The 20459-nt window shown below is 48.0% G+C and overlaps 2 protein-coding genes across 2 annotated transcripts in view; one reads left to right on the top strand and one right to left on the bottom strand.

The window, feature by feature from the left end:
• The window catches only part of Mtor (mechanistic target of rapamycin kinase), a 106825-nt gene that overhangs the window by 29731 nt on the left and 56635 nt on the right, over positions 1–20459 (top strand). Inside the window, exons 20-27 of the mRNA XM_028757786.1 lie at positions 508–675; positions 1278–1390; positions 1612–1774; positions 3029–3121; positions 3788–3934; positions 6610–6752; positions 8312–8474; positions 8593–8738. Of these exons, the coding sequence (XP_028613619.1) occupies positions 508–675; positions 1278–1390; positions 1612–1774; positions 3029–3121; positions 3788–3934; positions 6610–6752; positions 8312–8474; positions 8593–8738 (1136 nt within the window). The remainder of the gene's footprint in view (positions 1–507; positions 676–1277; positions 1391–1611; positions 1775–3028; positions 3122–3787; positions 3935–6609; positions 6753–8311; positions 8475–8592; positions 8739–20459) is intronic.
• On the bottom strand, positions 12231–17305 carry Angptl7 (angiopoietin like 7). The gene is made up of 5 exons (XM_028757785.1): positions 16802–17305; positions 14876–14976; positions 14284–14478; positions 13507–13705; positions 12231–13334 (listed from the first exon to the last, which is right to left on the bottom strand). Exons 1-5 carry the CDS (start codon positions 17148–17150, stop codon positions 13165–13167), a joined length of 1014 nt encoding a protein of 337 aa, XP_028613618.1. The 5' UTR covers positions 17151–17305; the 3' UTR covers positions 12231–13164.

Raw genomic sequence — 20459 nt, 5'->3', positions numbered from 1 at the left:
TGGACCAAAATCATGTCAGAACTCTTGGAGTGACCCAGATGTAAAAATCTGTTCTGTAAACAGTTGGATGACTAGAGTATTTCAGGTACTCTGACTGGTTTTAGGGATCAGAGGCTAGTTTAAGCAGTCTCTTGCCCTTAAACAGCCCAAGTCTAACAGGAGAGCCTTGCAGAGCAAGTTAGCACCAAACTGGGAAGGAGACCTACAGAGGGATCCGAGCGGGTGAGTGCAGACCAGGACAGGTGAGAGCAAGTGGGACAGGCAGAGGGATACCAGCCAGCAGTGCGGTTCCAGGCAAAGGACTGCACAGCACAGCCTGGAGGAGTCGGGGCATCCGCCCCTGGAAGTGCAGATCATTTGTCCTGTGGCCGTGGCCCTGCAGTGAGAGAAGGTGGGAGGAGTTTGTCTGGGCTCCTTATGTTGTCTGCCCTTTTTAGCCATCCTATTCCTAGGTTCACTGTTGAGCAAATGAACATCTGATTCTGCCCTTCTCCCTCCCCTCTGCAGGAATTCTGGGTCATGAACACATCAATCCAGAGCACAATCATTCTTCTCATTGAGCAGATTGTGGTGGCTCTGGGCGGTGAATTTAAGCTCTATCTGCCCCAGCTGATCCCACACATGCTGCGGGTCTTCATGCACGACAGCAGCCAAGGGCGCATCGTTTCCATCAAGGTGAGCAGCTGGCATCATCTGGACAGGTTCCTGCTGGCCTCAGAGTCAGTGGGTGACGACTCAGCTGTGAGACCCTGGTCTGGGCGACATGCTGATGTGTGGTCACTCAGAACTTGCAGCACCAGGAACATGATCACCTAGCACTAGCAGTTTCTTTCCAGATTCTTCACAGTCCTCTCTTGCTTATCCTTCGATTTTGTCTCCTTTAGTGGACTGGTCTTAGTAAAGGTTCATCTCAAGGCAGCTTCATTATCTAGCACCTGGTGTACATCCACTGAAAGAAAGCAAAGCAGCATGCACTCAACATAAAATAAGGGGAAAGAGGCACTAAAGCGTGTAGCCAGCCAGGCCAGTGCACACCTTCAGTCCCTGCACTCTGGATACAGAGGTGGAGCTTGAGGACAGCTGGTCTGCAGAGCCAGTTCCAGGCCAGCCAAGGGGACAGTTCTGTTTAAAAAAATGTTTTGTGTAGGCCAGAGTTGTTTGACAAGGCTCTTGAGCATCCCTACAGAACTTTGAGTTTTCTGTACACTACCCCCGGCACGCCACGGGCACTGGACGCCTTTCCTGTCTGCTCACCAGGCTCTCGCTCCCTCCTGCAGCTGTTAGCAGCCATCCAGCTGTTTGGCGCCAACCTGGATGACTATCTGCACCTTCTGCTGCCTCCGATTGTGAAGTTGTTCGATGCCCCTGAAGTCCCACTGCCATCGAGAAAGTAAGCACCCTGTTTGCCAGGCTGGCTTTGTGGGGTTTTGGTTTTTTTTTTTCCCCATCCCTAATTATTTTAGTTCAGAAATATTCCAGACTTTGGAGATCTCATTGCTGCCCTCCTGATGTGTGTATTTTGGATTCCTGTCACTCACAGGCCCTCACAGCTGTTCCTTCCCATTCCTCTCTGCTATTGTTATGGTGGCCTTTAGCTTGCTCTTGTTGCAGGGCAGCGTTGGAGACAGTGGACCGCCTGACAGAGTCCCTCGATTTCACTGACTATGCCTCCCGCATCATTCACCCAATTGTTCGTACGCTGGACCAGAGCCCAGAGCTGCGCTCCACAGCCATGGACACCCTGTCTTCACTTGTCTTTCAGCTGGGGAAGAAGGTAAGAGGAGATCCCTGAATAGATCCAGGGTTTTGTACCTTGCTTGGGAACTTGTGAACATTTCCAGTTGTGAGTACATAATGTATGGGTCTCAGCCACTATTGGAGAATACGAAATTATTCTAGTTTTTATTCTTCTTCCTTTGTTCAGCAGTTTTCATTGGAGCACCCACTATGTGGGTAAAGTATAGTTCTAGAGCTAACACTGCAGGGAATAGCTGGGCTGGAACTCAGTTGGCAGTGTGCTTACCTAGATAATGCAGGAAGCCCTGTGCACTCTCCCCAGGACTGCATAAAACTGGATGTGGTGGCACTTGGTGAGGTACAAGCAGGAGGGTCAGGAGTTCAAGAATACCTTCAGCTACAACCTGAGACATAGGAGACCCTGTCTGGGGAAAAGAAATTTTTTTCAAGAGGAAAAGAGAAAAGCAAATCTTTGTTCTTATAGAGCATACATTCTAGGGAAGTAAAGTGAGTGACCCCTCCACGTACTCTGAGCATGCTGAGTGGAAGTGGAGAGAAATGGCGTTCACGCAGGGTAGATAGGAAAGACTTTTCTGATGAGCTGTTAGAGGCCTGGCTCCAGTAACCCCAGCTCCAGAGAGTTACCTGGAGACACGCTTAGCACCATGCACACGGAAAGGTACGCAGGAAGAGTTTATGCCACAGCTGGAGAGCAAGATAACACCAAAAAGAATGTGGGCGTCCTTACTTGTAGCTGAGGTCTTAGAGATTAGACAGGGTTAGGCAGGGAGAGGCTAAAGTTTGAAGCAAAAGGTCTCAAAATGTGACCTTGAGATAAGCACCATCAGCATCCTTGTTCTTGGAAGCTTGTTGGGAATGCAGAACCTTGGGCTCAACTTCAGATTCAGGAATGTGTCATCAACTTCTGGGAACCAGTGTCCACCAAGAAGTGAAGCCACTGTGGGCAACATCATGAGGACTTTGCCTTTCATGCTGAGCAAGACTAGAAGGCTTGAAAGACTTTGAATGCAGGAAAAATCGAATTGACGATGTTTTAAAATGATGATTGTCAGTGATATATTCAAAGAGGACTGCAGAGAAATAGACCTCTGGGCATTGAGGAAAGCCGGCGGAAGGCAACGGGGAATTGGCCTGAGATTATAGCTGGAGTGGGAAAAGGAGTTCTAGGGACTGTTACAGGGAAGTAGCTGTACTCCACTGCACAGCAGTGTACTCTGTCATCTGCTCTCCAGAATAAGAGGTTCTGCTGTCTTACTCCCTCCTGTTACAGTACCAAATCTTCATTCCAATGGTGAATAAAGTCCTCGTGCGACACCGGATCAGTCACCAGCGCTATGATGTGCTTATCTGCAGAATCGTCAAGGTGAGCGGGCACCCTTCTGCTCCGAGGTCTTCAGCATCTTTCCTTGTTGGCACTCTGTCATGGCAGAGGGCAGGCCATGTCTAGCTTTTGAACCCGGGCTAAGATCAGCCGACGTGCTGGGGAGGAAGTGTTCTTCAGCACTGTAGGCTATGTGGTTTCTCTCTGCGGTTTCTGTTCTGCCCATGTGGCTGAAAAGTAGCCATCCTCATAGCACAGAGCTAATGCGTCTGGCCTCCGTCCAGTTAGATTTTATTTCTGGACTCTGAAATTTGACTTTCTCACAATTTTCATGAATTATGAAGGATTAAATTTTATTTTAACCACTTAAGATTGAAATAAATTATTTTTAGCTCTTAGGCTGTATGAAAACCAGTAGCAAGCTATGTGCCATTGGTGCCTTAAGTAGCTGATGGTTTATTTGTGCTAAGTTTGCCTTTGCCTGGCTTTTTTTTTTTTTTTTTTTTTTTATAACTTATCCATTAAAGGTCTGTCAGTGACCCCAGCAGAGAGTTCAGGCACCATGGTTATTTTGTGTATAGGTGTAATATGTTCTTGTTGTTGAAATCCTGGCTCTTGCAGGTAGGAATCTCCTGAGGTTCGTGTATGTTTTGTAAGCTAGGAGCATTGATGGAGGTGCAGGTGTTTTCAGTATCTCTCTGCTTGCAGGGGTACACACTTGCTGATGAGGAAGAAGACCCTTTGATTTACCAGCATCGGATGCTAAGGAGCAGCCAGGGAGATGCGCTGGCCAGTGGACCAGTTGAGACAGGACCTATGAAGAAACTGCATGTCAGCACCATCAACCTCCAAAAGGCAGGTCCATTATTTCCAGGGGCATTGGGAAGTAGGGCTCTATGTTTTTCTCTCATTCAAAGCATTCGTCTCTTACACCTTGAATTTACACCAGCTAATCAGCTTATTTCCAGTCTCAGCATCGTGAACTTAGGCCATGACATTTGTTTGTTTGTTTGTTTGTTTGTTTGCTTTTTTGCTTACTTCATTTTCTTCTGGGATTGTTGCTGCTGTTGCTCTGTGACTGGGTCACACTTTGCAGTTCTAGCTAGTCCTAAACTCGCTATGTAGTCTAGGCTGACCTTAAACTCGTAGCCATTCTCCTGTCCTATCTTCCCAGTTGGTGGCATTACATGTGTGTGCTGCCTGCTAGCACATCAGACACTTTGTCGTTGCTGCTTTTTGTAGCACAGAGTGGCCTCTAATTCATGTTCCTCCTGCCTCTACCTGCTACACGCTGGGATTACAGGCAGGAGCCATTTTTAATTTACCAGGTTTACTCCTGTGTGTGTTTGCACATGCATGCCTGATCAGAAGAAAGCTTTAGATCCCCTACAAGTGGACTTAAGGATGGTGGTGAACCACCATGTGGGTGCTGGGAACTGAACCCAGGTCTTCTATAAGAGCAGCAAGTGCTGAGCCATCTCTTCAGCCCCAATCAGCTGTATTTTTTTTTTAATGCAGAAAATAAAATATTTTTTGTGTTTGCTCAGAACTTCAGTAGTAGGACCTTGTGTGGCAAAAAACAAAAAAAAACAAAAAAAAACACTCTGATGAGAACAAAGCTGGTGTCTTGGTTTCTCTTCCTGCTGCTGTGGTGAAAGACTCCTGCAAAAGCAACCTGAAGAGATGGGGTGTGTTTTTGCTTACAGTTCCAAAGGGACAGAGTCCATAATGGCAGGGACACCATGGCAGTGGGAGCAGGAAGCTGGCTGGTCACATTGCATCCATATTCAGGAAGCGGGGCTGGGCTATAAAACTGCAGGGTCCTCATAAAGGTTCTGTAACCTCAAACAGCGCCACCAGCTGGGGGACCAGGTGAATCTGTGGAGAACATTTCATATTCAGACCACAGAAGCTGGTAAGCCCCTGATTAGCATAAAATGGATGTGGGCTGTTTAAGGCAGTGATCTTCACTCTTCTCCCTCTCATTGGGCTTACTAATTTCTAGGGATCTTATTAAACTATTTACTCTGATGTGAAATGTCTGAGGTCAGGGGAGATAACTGTATTTGTAACGAGCTCCCAGGTATGTCTGTGATACTTCTGGCCATGGTCCACACTTACTTTTAGAACTTTGCTACTAAGTACTGAACTGTCACTGCTGACCACAGCCTGGAATATGGCCAGCTTTTTGTCATCTGACACATTTTATTTGTCTCTTTGAGTTAGACTGCCTGATTACAGTTACAGGAAGCCTGAGGCTCAGTGTTCTAGCTATGCATGGGCAGGTTGGGATTCCACATAGCATTCAGGCTTCAGAGAACAACATACACATAGGACACTAGTGCAGCAAGCACTGCTAACGTTCATTACACTCATCAGGAAGTCCTCAAGGCACTCTGTGAAACGGAAGCCGGCATGTTCGCTTTATAAATAAGGAGACAGACACAGAGTATTAAGTTCCAAAGATCAAAAAGCCAAAAGTTACATAACTGAGATTTAAATTCAAGCCTTTGAGTTCCTGGATGTGGCTTTGGCCTCTATACTAGACTCCTCCAGAGCCTGATGTTCCGACTTAGCTGCCCAAGCTGTCCCAGGAATACTTTGTGGGGCCAGGGATGGAACCTAGGGTCTCACACGAAGTTCTCAGCCGCTACGCCATACCTCAGCACCACAGAGCCCACTTGATGCCTGGCGAGTCAGTGCTTTGAGGAAAGCTTCTGGCTCACTGGTTGTAGCCTGACAGTTTTCCTCTATCTGTGAGTTACTCTTCTGTCAGACAGGTTGGGCTGTGTCTGGTCTTTGCTTCTTTGTGGGTTCTTATTTTTCCCATTCTTTATCTCCTCCAGTTTCACCCCTGCCACTAGATAGGAGGGAAGGGAGGATGGGGGAGCGGGGAGAGAGATCTGTCATCTAATTTCTTTCTTGTTTCTTCTTTGAGCACAACTACTAACAAACTGCAACCAAGCCCACCTAGTGGGGTTCTAGCGTTTATACACCTCTGGAAAATTTCCAAACGTCACACAACCACAGAAACTATCTGCAGCTGGCAAAACCACACCTCTTCTAGAGCATGCGTCAAATCATAGTCAGCTGCTGCAAAGCAGCCCCATATCCCACACTTGGGATTAAATAAAAAGATATTCTTACTAATTATTAATGTGTTGTTTTTAAAGAAACCAGAATTGCAGAATCCTTACTGTTGTGCTGAGTGCCCAGCTCTATTCTGCACTGCAGGTGGCCCTACGCCTCAAAGAAGGCTCTGAATGTGACAGACCTGTTCGTTGGTTCTGCAGAGTCCAGCACCAACAGGTGGCCTTTCCTCCAGTGTACCAGAGGCCACCACTTGTGCTTTATGTGTTTTAATTAAATATCACTCTTTTGTTTATGTTCTGGAGGAACTTTACCATAATAGGTATGAATTTACAAATCAGAGCAGAATCGTGGTAACATAGGTTGCCATAGTTGCACTTCACAACTATGGTTTAACCCTTTACGTTGATGGTTTCTCATTGTCACCCGTGGTGTCACAGGCTTGGGGAGCTGCCAGGAGGGTCTCCAAGGACGACTGGCTGGAGTGGCTGAGACGCTTGAGTCTGGAGCTGCTGAAGGACTCCTCATCGCCTTCCCTGCGCTCATGCTGGGCCCTGGCACAGGCCTACAACCCCATGGCCAGGTGTGGTATGGCGCACCAGAGCGCTCTGCCTGGCTCCCTTTCTGTTTTTCAGGGCTTTTCCCCTCCCCAGCCCCCTGTAGTGGACAGTTATTGTTTATAGCAAGGCATAAAATGGTAATTTAACTAGTGGATAGCCATTCCTATTAGCAGACAGCAGAAGCAAGGCACTTTATGTCAGTCTTACCCACACAGCTGGTTTGCGGGTATGTTTAGCAAGTAGTCACGGGCTCCAAGAGGACAGCTTTGGTCATGATTTGCTTCCTCTAATGTATCTCAGTTGTTCGTTTGCATGTTTAATATTTGAAACGCCATATCTAGAAGTTCTGTCTCTGTGGTGTAGGCTCACACATGCCTAGCTGATGCTTTGTGTCACCCTTCTACCCAGGCCACCTCTGAGCACAATGCCATACCCAGAGAAACTGGCCATTTATTAACTTAGTCCCAAATTTAAACACTGGAGATCCATTGTCACCTCTGAATAGATAAGGAAAGCTTATTTTTCATTTATACTAGACTTGTCAATCTGATTAGAATTTCAAATTTTGGATGTTTTTTTTTCCCTACTGAGTTCCAAAATTATACTTGTTGCTCTAACTTAGCCTTGAAATGTGCAATAGCAATTGAGGAAGCATCAAGTTCTGAAGTCATCATGCAGGGATATGTCACACTCTCCTCTGCTCTCCACCACAGGCCACAGTGCCTAGAAAAGTGGAGGGGAAGGTGGGGCTGGGGGTGGGAGGGCTAGGCTGCATCCATGTGACATAGTGATTTCAAGTTGGTGCTGTGGTCATGGCAATAGCTCTCTTTCTGTTGGAGACCGGCCAGAAGCCTTGCATACCTTTGTGTGGATTCTCTCCTGGTGCTTCAAGCATGTTGTCTTTTCTCTTACATAATCATGGAGTGAAACGTTCTGAATATGTTTGGAAATCAGTAGCAGATGCTGCCTTGGCCATTTTTGATCTTAAGAATTTGGACATTGTCCAGGAAATGTTCCAAGGATCACATAAGGACTGTTACATCCGCAATCTGTTCACTTAGAAGTTCTCTTTCTGTTGGTCTCAGTGAAGAGAAACACGGCAGAAACTGCCAGGAGGCATCACTGTGAAGACAAGTTAGTTTGCGTGTTCTCCCCTCCCCACTCTCCCACAGCTCCCTGTATATCATGTCTGTACCTGCCCTAAAACAGAGAGTTGTCATTACTAGGCTTGGTGATGATGCAGGCCTAAAAATCACAGCAGTTGGAAGGTTGAAGCAGGAGAATTGCTATGAGTTTGAAACCAGTCTGGGCTACAGTGTGAGACCTTGCTCGAACAAACATAAAGATTAGTAGTCAGTAGGTACATGTGGTTCTTTTAATTTAAAGTTCCCCCCCTTGGTCACCACAGAACAGGTATTTAGTGACCAGCAGTTACTCTGCCTCTTGAGGAAGGTGGAGATAACATCCAACAAGTTGAGTCAGGCAGCATTGCTCTTGTAAGCACCCACAGCGCCAGAACCAGGTTGACGGTGCTTGTGGCACCAGGCAGAGGTGCATCCTTCCCCCTTCCCTGTGCTCGCAGGGATCTCTTCAATGCTGCGTTTGTGTCCTGCTGGTCTGAGCTGAATGAAGACCAGCAAGATGAGCTCATCAGGAGCATTGAGTTGGCGCTCACTTCTCAAGACATTGCTGAAGTCACGCAAACGCTCTTGAACTTGGCTGAGTTCATGGAGCACAGTGACAAGGTGAGACTTTCCCCTCCTGTCCCGATGGACAATGATAGGAGAGGCTGGCAGAAGGGGAAGCAGCCAGCAGCCCCACGTGTGTGCCCCGTCTACTGCATTTCTGTGCCTTACTCTGCAGGGCCCCCTGCCGCTGAGAGACGACAATGGCATCGTGCTGCTGGGAGAGAGGGCTGCCAAGTGCCGCGCGTACGCCAAGGCGCTGCACTACAAGGAGCTGGAGTTCCAGAAGGGGCCCACGCCGGCCATCCTCGAGTCCCTCATCAGGTAGGCCATGGACATTTCGTTATCTTCTCCCACCGCTTGTCCCCGTTCTCTGGAGTCATGTGGAGAACCCAGCTGTGTGAACCCTGCCACCGGGTCTGGCTGGCACATTTAAATACATGGTTACAGATGGCTGTCGGCACTCATGCCACAGATGTCACATCTGTTAGTGACTGCTACTCCGTTGTTTCCCAGCCTGTGCTTTCTTGTCCCAGTGAAATCAGTGGGAAGCAGCTCTGAGCACAGCAGCCTGGGGAAGGCACATGGGTAGTATCTAAGTTAAGTGTTGCTTCTGAGTAGGATTAGGACATCCTGGTTCCTTGGCTTCGGGAGCGCCCAGAGGCAGGGTCAGGTCTACAGACCATGTCTTTTAGTGCCCACTCTTCCTCCTCTGCGGTTCTGAATATAAAGCGTAAAGTCTGAGATGCAGTGACCTTTTCCTTGATTTCCCTGATTGTTCTCTCCTCTCCTAAGACGGTTTTGAGTCTTCTGGGTATGGAAAAGAAAGTTGTTTAATAAATTTTATGCCGTTAGAAATTACAAGCAACCGGAAACATTAGCCTCAGCTCCTAGAGAACTGCTCACTTCCCCTAGTGAGTCTAGAGGACGTTAACCCTGGACCCGAATCGTCTTCATGGGGACACTAACGTGCTTCATCATTTTTAACTGCAGATAGCGCAGGAAAATCAACAGCTAATAAGCTGCTGGGCAGGCAGACAGCCCCTACCGAGCAGAGCGCATCCGCAGCCGAGCCTGGTGCTCGTTCTCGCTTTAGCATGGTCCACAAGGTGGAGATGGAACCCTGCTTCTGCCTAGATCCAGGGACACGGAGAATGATGCTTTCTGAAGTGCCTTGTGGGGACAGTTACAGAGGTGCCTCCCTTGAGGCCGCGTCAGGACAGGACACACAAAGACTCGGGTTCTCCCTGTGCCTCTCTCCCTTGCACAGCTTCATGTGAGAGCTGACAGAAACTAGGGTAGCCAACTGGGCATGTTAGTTCAAATTCAGACAACAGCTTTACCTGTGGGGTCCTTGCTGACTTTTCTGAGATCTATTTGAAGCTCTCCACCCCACCCTTGGCTTTTTTTGTATATGAGACAATCATAGGAACAATCATTGAAGCTAATGCAGTTTTTAGCAGAAAAATATAGTAAGAATAGGATGGTTGAAAATGATCATAATTCCCTTCAAACAGATTGTGGGTTTGATGTGATACACTTGGTTTTGTTTTTTAACTGTAAATTCAGTTCTTAGGGAAGCATGCACTTTAAGCTACTCAAGCCTGTTCAGCTGGTGGAGCTCAAGTGCCCTTCCTTCTGCTCCTTGGATGCCCTCCTGAGCCTCCCTGTTCTTCTCTTTGCCTTCACCTGCAGCCTTCCCTGCCAATGGAAGTCCTTTCCAACACAGCTGAGTTGCACTGCAGCACCATCTTTACTAGGGAAAGTTGCTTTATTGCTTCTGAAAGTTGTTGGATCTTTTTTGGTTATTTGATTTTTTTTTTTTTTTAGAACTGTCTTCCTATGTAGCACAAAGTGAACTTAGAATGTTCCTACCTCAGTTCTATAATTATAGACATGCTTCCATGCCCAGCTTGCTGAGATAGTTGTAAGGAAAAGCTTTAGGCTAAGCTGCTGTTGGGAAGCTGCCCCAGAGTTTTTCTCTTCAGAGTCACAGGTGAGAGAGGCTTCTGGCTTCTCTGGGGGTCCTGGCACTTGAGGTTGTATTCCAGCTGTGTGTTCTTGAGGGTGTGCCTCTCAGGTCACTGACTGAATGCTCCTCTCCCAGCAAACTAAAGATATCCAGCCTGTTGTGACCGTTAACACCATTCCCCCACACATCGGCTGTTGTTGTTTTTTCCTACTCATATTCCCCTTGTTAATTTACTTATTCTCAGAGCTTACAGTGATCCATACACTTACTTTAACCAGCTCTTTCCGGTTTCTTAGTTTTGTTTTTAAAAAGCAAATTGCCTTTTTAGCCAGATGTGGTGATGCATACCTGTAATCTCAGGACTCAAGAGGCCGATATGGGAGGATTTTCTGCTTTGTTTCAGTCTGTTTCCTATGTGTTGGCCTTCTTACCTGTCTGAGGGCAAATTAAATCCTACATGTAATCTCCAAGCTGGGTCACCATTGAGATGATATAACCTACTTGAAGCTCACATAGATGAGAAAGTGTAATCACTTGTCAGGGAAACCGTGGATTAGAAGAATGTGGGATTTAGGAAGCATGTCATCATAGCTGTGGGACTCTCGTTAGTTCCCCAGTGCGCGAGGGCAGGAGTCTGTTAGCCTGCCTTCTGTAGCTGTGGTGGTGGCGGCGGTTGTTTTGAGACAGGACTTCTTTGTGTAGACCAGGCTGGCCTCAGCAGAGAGCTACTAGCCTCTCCCTCCCAAGCACAAGGATAAAAGAGGTGTAGCACGGAGCCCAACAGCCAGCCTTCTCTTTCTCAGTAGAATAGAGGGTCCCATCAAAGCCCTCTGCCCTACTCTAACACGTCATCTCCTTTTGGGTTTCTCTGATTGAGGCGTCTACATAGTTAAAAATAAGGACCGGTACTCCCGGGTGGGTCTGCTTGTCAGGCGGATTGTGACCGTCCTCTGTATGATACTGTTCTGCTCATTTCTAGAAGGGTCCCATGAGAACAAAATGCCCTTTGTCTCAGCAACACCCGACTCTGCTTTTGGTTCTGGGTGGTTCTGTCTTGTCTCTGGTGAGAAGCTGTGGGGGCGCCATCCTTGGTGTCCACCAATCAGCCAGTACCAAAGTGTGTGCTGGGAAAGGGAGGCGCTGGGATGCCTTGTCCATCCTCCAACTACCCTCTGCACACGCCTGGGACGCCTGTCCCACCAGGTCCTCCAAGCCTGTGGTTCTGGGCATTGCAGTCTCCTGCCTGCATGAGGAAGTTTCTGTTGGAATAGCTCTCCCCTGGGAATCCCTGCTTCATGCAGCTTTTTTTTCCTTCACTTTATTTGAAAAATCCCCAAGGTTCTTGCTCATGAGGGGAGGTAGATTCCTAGCCGTCACCGAAGTTATTAAGTAGGAATCATGGCTTATCTTGTACTGACTTCCTCTAGAGGATGGTTCTTTGTGTAAAGGGCAGAAGCACTGGGCATCCGTGTGGTGAAGGGGGAAAGCAGGAACATCTTTCTGTAAAGTGTCTGAGAGCACGTGGTGTGGGGCTGTCAGCGCCAGCTCTGCCCCTGCTCTGCAGTGCCTTCTGCCCTTTCCACTTCCCCCCTCTGCCTTCCCCTGCTGCCCTTCTCCTCCTCCCCTCCTTCCCCCATCTCGTTTTTAGGGTGGTGTTGGGATGGAGGGTGGGGGGTCCTGCTTCTTCGGTTTCCTTGAACAAACTCCAGGGTCTCCACTCATTCTGACTTCTCTCCTGCAGGTTTTACCATGCTCTCAGTGGTAATAATAAGAATTTAAAAGAAAATCATCAAATTTTGATAGTATTTATTGTACAAGAAAAAGATATTTTAAATGTTCAAAACAGGAACTACAATATTTTATTTTTACAAGGAAGATGCTTCTATATACAGCACATTTTAAACCACAGCGCCATCTACCTTCCTCTTCCAGACATGTTTGTTAGAGGGGATCTTTTGGTTTTTGACTGGGAATGTTTGAAGGCAGTATTGTGATCCCCCAGAGACTGCGCTCACCTCCCACTGGTCTTCTCACTCCCGTCAGGCCCACAGCATGTTTGGCAGTGCAGCTCTCTCCCCTAGGACTCTGACAGCAAGGCCTAACCCTGGAGACACCTTGAAGCAAGTCCAACCTGGACAGCTGGTCTTTAGCTCCACAGTTTTGTGTCTTAAAAATCCTATATGCCAGCTGTGGTGGTGCATGCTTTTAATCCCTGCACTTGGGAAGCAGAGAAGCAGGTAGATCTCTGTGAGTTCAAGGCCACCCTGGTCTACATAATGAGTTCTAGGACAGCAAGAGCTGTTTAGAGAGACCCTGTCTCAGGAAAAAAAAAAAAAATCCTATAGACACAAGGAAGTGTCACAGGGTAAGAATAGGAAGCCCCTTCTCTGCTTTCATTTCTCACAGTCTCTAGTCTCACACTAGTTTTTTTATTTGTTTTTTCCCTCGGGTCATCTAAGCCTCAGTTAGGGAAAGTGGGTTAAGTGACCTCGGGGTTACCGTTGTGCCCAGGTAAAGCGTGTGGAAGATGAGCTGCTGTGGACCCTCGGCCCTCCCCTGAGGCGCCGTGGCAGGCCCCATGGGTCCGCCTGGCCCATCTGCTCGTGCGCACTGTTGGTATGTGTGCTTCTCTTGTGTATGCATGTGCTCACACAGCTAAAGTTGTATCATGCTCCTGGATGGTAAACCGTTCCCTTCCTACCGTTCGTCCGCCCTCCTCCCAGCCTGCTGTCCCTCTTCAGCGTCCATCTCACTTCCATAGTCTGCAGCAGCCTTCCCTTAGGGCTTGAAGGCTTCCGGACGGATCTTCATTTCCACACGTTTGAGGGAATAGTTGGCTCCATGCCAGCCATACCAGCTGATGCCATCCATGTGCTTCCGGTGCTCCCCCAGGCGATAGTACACCCCGTTGAGGTTGGAGTCTGTGCAGCAGTTGTACCAGTAGCCACCTGGCGTGAGAGGCCGATGAGAGGAGGAGGAGGAGGCTGGGGATGCCCTCCCCAGACTCTGCTGATCCGTGCGTGAAAGCAGAGGGAACAGCACAGCCAGAGCACCAGCAGCACAGCTGCAGCTCACTGTGTCCTTGGTGGGCCCAGCCCTCCTCTGCCTCCCAGGTCTCACCTTTTCGGAGCTCTGCACACTTGTCCAAGCAGTTGTCATTGTCCTTGTCCTTGGTGCTGAAGACAGTGTTGTTGTGGTAGAGGAGGGCATCCTTCCCCACATTGCCACTGTAGTTCCCCAGGAAGAGGCGGTAGCTGTTCAGTTCATTGCCCAATGCAAAGTAGCTATACTCGGCGTAGCGTGCATTGCCCTCCCAGTCCTGCAAGAAAGAGGGAGACCCTAAAGGACTTCATTTCTGCAGCCCCTGATCCCTTCCTCTCTAACTAGCCCCACAGCTAAACAGCTAGCTCTTCAGAGGTGGAACTCTGGTAAAACTATTACAGGTCACTGTGTTAGCTAGACATGAACAAACAAAGGCCTGAGACCAAATTTGAGTCTGGACTCCCCATATGACCTGGATGTTCTGTCTGAAGGGGCAGACGTGTGATTTTTGTTAAGTCTCATTCTGAGATGCTGTATGAGTAAGTGGGTACATTGTCTTTGAAGCCATCTAAAGGGGCCACCATGTAGCATCACTGAGGCTTGTACTTAAAAAGATCCCAGAGCAAAGGAGATGGTATTTGTATCCCATTAACTATGGGTGTACCCTGTTCTGGCCTGGGTCTTCCTGGACCTCGGCCATCTATAGTTTTAACTTCACATAGAAATAGGAAAAAAAATGTTTCAGGAACATTGCTGCACTGACTACACACCTATAGTGAGTAGACTGTGGTGACACCTCTGAACCATGTGTGCAGTGGGCCTGGGCCAGTGGGGGGCCTTGCAGCTCAAGCTTACCTCCAGCTCCACGCGCAGCCGGGTTGGCTGCCTGGTAAGCCGGTGGATGTGTTCATTCCCTAGCCAGAAGTCACCTCGCGTGCTGCCAAACCCTTGCTTATACTGTCTCCAGTCCTGGTAGAAGGAGACAAGGCCACTCTTGCGTCTCTGGATGATGGTCCAGCCTCCTCCTGAAGTTTCCATGTCACAGAACACCTGAAGCAGAGAGGGTCCTCTGGTCAGGAGCTTAAGGACAGACTTCCCAACCTGTGTGCTGCACCTGTCATGTCAGTGGTCCTTGTACTCCCAGAAATACTGCCCCCGATGTGGAGGGGCAGGGCACAGTGGTGGTTAGCTTGGGAATGAGTGTCCATAGGGCATGGCAGGCAGTGTGAACACAACATAAATGGGAAAATCAGGTACCTCCGTGTGTCTCCTTCTAATGTCTTCCCTCCTCTCCTAGAGAGAGATCGGAACTAGTTCTGAGTCAGGAAAAACTAGGACAGTTGGTGTCTGACTGATACTGAGCATTCTCACAGCTCCGCAGCCCTGCTGTCCCCGTGCCTTTTAGGGCTGGAGGACAAAGGGTGGGGCATGGAAGGAGTGGCCTCACCTCGAGCTCAGGGCTGCCCAGGAACTCATCAGGAGGAAGCTTGTACACGCCAGAGATTCGGTAGTTCTTGTGGTACAGGGAGGAACAGTCGTAGATGGCATCTGTGAGCAGAACACAGAGGGGACAGAGATTTGGGCCTTTAGATTGGAAGGGCGTGCCTGCCGCATCTGAACTGGATTAAAAACCAAGATTTTATCTCTACCCCAGGGAATTACTGTGGGAAATTCCCCTGAGGTGTGGATTTTGAGAAGTGGGCATCAGGATTGAGGAGCATGTTTAGGCTTCCTTGGTTAGGGAACCATAGGGTAAGGAAACTCTTACCTGTGCCAAGGGACCGTTAAACAGGAAGCTTATGGCTAAGTCTAAGTAAGACATCCTGCTCTAAAGCTAGGCCATGAATTCTAGAAACAGCAATGGAATAGTCTGCAAAGGCCATGTGGCAGCTACCCTGGGAGAAGCTTCGGGCTTCTGGAGACGGACCTCAGCTAGAGTCCAACTCCTGAGTATCTCAGTGAGTTTGCTTTTATGTTTCTCAGCTAACAGCCATCGGGTACTCGAATTAAGAGAGACAGATTTGAAATCTTACTCTCCCCAATCTCACATTGCTAGATGCTCAAATGGAAACCAAAACCCCAAGCAGCCCCTTGAGACTGTTCCCTGAAAGTTTTGATAAATCAAGGAAATGAGCTTTTCCCACTTCCCCTTGGGCTTGATTTGAAAGTTTCCGTGCCTGCCTCAAGGCTGTGCTCTGTACTGGGGCTTCAAAGACGCAGTTGTTTCTAGTAGAGTCTGGCAGTTGTGCACAGGACACTTCTGCACTCTGTCTTGCGACTTTTTCCTTGGTGTCCCGTGGGCTGGAGACGTGGGGGAAAGCACAGGTGAAAGTGGGATAGAGCCTGCTTCCTCCACAGAGCCTGCTTCCTCCACAGAGCCTGCTTCCTCCACAGAGCCTGCTTCCTCCACAGAGCCTACTTCCTCCCTCCACAGAGCCTGCTTCCTCCACAGAGCCTGCTTCCTATCTCTGCAGAGCTTGCTTCCTCCCTCCGCAGAGCCTACTGGGGAGGGGAGAGTGGTGCACCTGCCCTTCCTCTCAGGCAGCTTCTAGGAGCAGGAAGTGGTAGAGTCCCCTGCATCTGGCCTGGTCTACATGACCAGTTTCATCTCACAGAGCAAATGAAGACTCACTTTTCTGGTGAATAAGAACCCCTAACTTTCTGTTCTCAAACAGAACAGGTCTCAAACAGAAGGTCAAGAGGCCCATGCTTTAAAAATCATTTGTATTTGTTTAATTAGCTAACAGACTTTTCAGGCTTAACTTTGGGTAAAACTTTTTCCTTGTCTGAACCAACGGTAGCCAGGGTCTTACTCACTAGAAGCTAATCATTTCTTCCTGACTTGGTTTATTGTGCAGTAAGCATTAGTAAGAAATGCTTCACCTATAGAATACACTCATCCCAATTGTTTTCCCATAACCTCGGAAAATTAGATCTGTCTCTGAGCAGCAATTCATTGATTAGCTCATTTGTGCCAAGTTAACCAACAACTGAATGTTTTCCCGAAGAACTCATTGTGTGTGTGTGCCTTCCTTATTTTCAGACACTGAAGGTCAGCACTTCAGCACTACGTTTACTTGTTCTCTCTGTTATTTGGGAGAATTTTATTAGCAACCATGGGAGAAAGTAGATCAGAATTGTAGAACATGAGGAGTCTGTCCTTTGTTGAACACAAAGGTTTTCTTCAAATGGCTGCAGGCTGTGATGTCCTGGCTAACCTTGCAGGACATCACCAACCCAAAGATCATGCAGTTATAGACAGTGCATTCTCAAAAGCCCCCCAAAGTTGTGTTGAACAGGCTATCCAGAAGCAGAGCTGGGGCCAGGAGACCTTGAGCAGGAGCGTGGCGAGGAGTGTGGGGACAGCACTTACCTGCCGAGGTCTGCGTGACGGTCTGTGCTGCCTGTAACTGCATGATGTCAATCTGGTTGTTCATCTCGGAGTACTTGCTCTCAGCAGTGGCGAGCCGAGACTCCATGTGCTTGCTGCTGCTCTCCAGCTCCATCACCTGCATGACCACACTGACCCAGTCGCTCTCCTGCTTCCTGCTCAGCTCACCCAGCAGACTGCTGAGGTTGGCGACCTGGGCTTTGAGCTCCCTCACCTCCTCACAGCAGCCGGCTGCTTTGAGCTGTGTCTTGCGTTTGTGAGGCTTCTGCAGCCACACTGGGTGGCTGACAAAGGCTACGAGGACAATGCATAGCCAGCTCGCCCTCAGCATTGTGTGCAGGCCTGGTCCTCCTAGAGTCAGCCTAGCAGAAAAGTAGGATGCTTATTTCCTGACTCACACTGGCAGTTTTCTTCTTTCCTGGTGCTCTCCTTCCTCTGTGCGCTTTCCTATCCTTTCTTAAGGCTAGGGTTTCTGAAATGGAACTCAGTGGGTATTTGAACACATTTCTTCCCAAGTCTGAATACCCCACCAAGGCAGCATCTTAAATATTGTTGGTGCCTGTACTTCCACCCCTACGAGGGCCCTGTGTGCTGAAGCCCCTCCCACCTCATCTGGGAGGGTCAGGTGCCTGTTGAGTGAAGTCAGCGTAAACCTAGGCCAGAGGAGAGGAGGAGGGGGACAGGGCAAGTGTTTGTTTCCTTGTCTGTCCAGTCTCTGTCTCAGACAGGAGCTGTGAGCTTGTTTCCAGTTGCGCCTGTTAGACTGTGGCCTGCCAGCCACTGGCTCGGCTCTATCAGCAGACAGGCAGAGTGGAAGACTTTCTCAGCTCCCGTCTGAAGGTTATATAACACAGACTGAGGGTGAGGTAGGGAGAAAGAGCTGGCATGGAGACTGCTGAGCCAGGGAGGCTGGCTAAGGTGACCCATGCTCTTTACTCCAGGCTCTGGTTTGTTTGGGCTAAGGTGAGTCTTAGCAGGGCTGGATATGTCTTTTTCTGGATATGTCACCATTCAGTGTTCTACAAAATCCCATTGAACCTGAAGTAGTGGTTTGTGTCTGTGGGGGTGCCTTCCTTTTTATACATTCTCCTTCTAAAAAGATCACTTGACATTTTACAAGGAGTTGTCATAGCTTAGGGCAGAGAGGAAGACTCAGCCATGCCAAACGTGGTCTGGGATTGGTCATCCACACTTCTGTCAGGGGCAGCAGTGAGTGGGCCTGACCTTTACCCGAGGTTCAAACTCAGAGAAAAGACTCCCGAATAAATGAAGGTCAGAAGTCTAGGTTCTCTCTCTGCTTGCAGTGAGGTTTGCAACTTGCTGCTCGTCCCCCTGTACCTACATACACGCTGTCTAAGAAAGCAGGGTAATTACAGCTTTTACACCTTTGCTTGAAGGGCACTGCTCTTCTGAAATCATGTAAAAGATGGACCTTTCCCCTAAAACTATGCAAAGGTCCCTCCGTCCTTATGACAGTAGCTTTGTCTGACTTTATTGTGTGGATCCCACAGCTCTTCCTACCTTGACCCCTCTGAGACTTTCCCAGATGGGTTTCTGGCTCCTCAGAAAGTGATGCTGTTGAGTAGTTCCTTAGCAGGGTCACATTTCTGAATGAGAAGCATTATGTGCTCAGATAGGCCACCACTCGTTTCCTCTCACCCTCCCGTCTCCTTTGCCTCCTTGGCCATCAGGTTGTGACTAACATCTTCTGGGTTACCTTCTCAGAGGTTCTGACTGGAGATGGCACTGTGCTTGCCCCTGCTCTTTCTTAGTTTTCTCAGCGAACAGCTAGTTTAGCAGAGCAGTACAGTCTTTGCTGGTTCCATGAAGTTTTTTAGTGTTTAGTATCAAAGTCTGCTAAACTCCATGGACCAATTTAAGGTAATCTCACATCTATCCAGTAATGCTGTGTTTAAGCCATATACCATATGATCATATAAGTAGCATCTTAGCTGACCCTGCTACCCTAGAACTGCAGTGTCACAGTGCAGAGGAGAGGACTGGGGACAGGTCAGCCTTTGCAGTAGTGTAGTGAACCAGGTGGTTCACATTCATACAACAACATTCACATTTTGATCTTCACCTCACACCATACAGAAAATCTCAGTTCTGCATTTAAATTCTGGAGGTAGAAAGCAAAATTCTAACATGTTGGTGTAGGAGATTGCCTTCATCATCTCGAGATAAGCCAGACACCAAAACTGCCAACATCAGGAAAACACAAAGGTGTGCAGGCCATTTGTGGTAGCACTCTCCTAATCTCCCAGCACTCAAAGGACAGATGCAGGAGGATTGTAAGTGTTTGACCACATGAATTACATAGCAAGTAGTTACATAGCAAGAGCTGCATGGTCAAAAAGAAAAGGAAGGACTGGAGAGATGGCTCAGCGGTTAAGAGCACTGACTGCTCTTCCAGAGGTCCCGAGTTCAATTCAAAGAAACCACATGGTGGCTCACAGCCATCTGTAATAGGATCTGATGCCCTCTTCTGTAATGTGGGTGCATATACAGAGAACGCTTATATGTTAAAAAAAAAAAAAAGAAGAAGAAGAAGAAGTTAGAGATAGAGGAGAAAGAAGGAAGGAAGGAAGAAAGGAAGAAAGAGAAAGGAAGAAAGAAAGAAAGAAAGAAAGAAAGAAAGAAAGAAAGAAAGAAAGAAAGAAAAGGAAATAAAATGCAAGAAAGTAGTCATTTCTTTTCAGCCGACAGCACCGAGAAGGGTTATGAAGTCAGGCATGGTTTGCAATGTGTGCTCTTGTGTACGTCAGGTCTGGTGGGTCTAAAGATGTCCCTACCCAGGAGAGCATGGGAGCTGGGCGGGGTTCATGATGGAGGAGATCTGAAAGGTCCATAAACACATTCAGGGCCCCGCCGTCTCGTGAATCAGCATGGAAACTCACATTTCAACCATAACAAGGCACCACTACATACGAGCCAGAAGGGCAGGGTGGGAAAGCTGAAAATACCACATGTTAACCGGCAACTAGATCAACTGAGGGAACCATAAACAGTGAAACCAGCATGATGTATCACAGAGATGAGCATAGCCTGTGACCTGCAAGCACATGTACTCTGAAAGACACACTCAGGGGTGTTCATAGAAAGGCCACACACAGTAACCAAGCACTGAAATGAGGAGTGGGAGGCTGTACTTTGGGTTTTGTTTTTTTTTTTTTTTTTAAATAAACCATGCTTTGTGTATAACTAAAAAAAAAAAATTAAAAAAAAAAATCCCTTCAAACATCTGTCAGTGGTCACATGGCAAACTGTACTGCCTCACCAGCTGAATAGCTGTTCCGCAGTAGGAAGGAAAAACTGCTGTGGCAGACACAGCATGGTGTGACTGACCAAACAGGATGCTGAGTGCTCACATAGCATTAAAAAACTAACATGCAAAGTGCTGGGGAGACAGCTCAGGGGTTAACGGATTCCTAGCATCCATACGGTGGCTCACAACTGTCCGTAATCCCAGTTCCAGAGGATCCAGTGCCCTCATCTGATTTCTGCAGGCACATGAATCTGTACAGACATCTCTGTAGGCAAATTACCCATATATATAAAATAAAGATAAATAAATCTTGAAAGAAAGAAAGAGAAAGAAAGAAAGAAAGAAAGAAAGAAAGAAAGAAAGAAAGAAAGA

The sequence above is a fragment of the Grammomys surdaster genome, unplaced genomic scaffold (genome assembly GCF_004785775.1).
Source record: "Grammomys surdaster isolate TR1022 unplaced genomic scaffold, NIH_TR_1.0 126185, whole genome shotgun sequence".
NCBI classification, from domain to species: domain Eukaryota; kingdom Metazoa; phylum Chordata; class Mammalia; order Rodentia; family Muridae; genus Grammomys; species Grammomys surdaster.
This window is presented reverse-complemented; position numbering and strand designations above follow the sequence as displayed.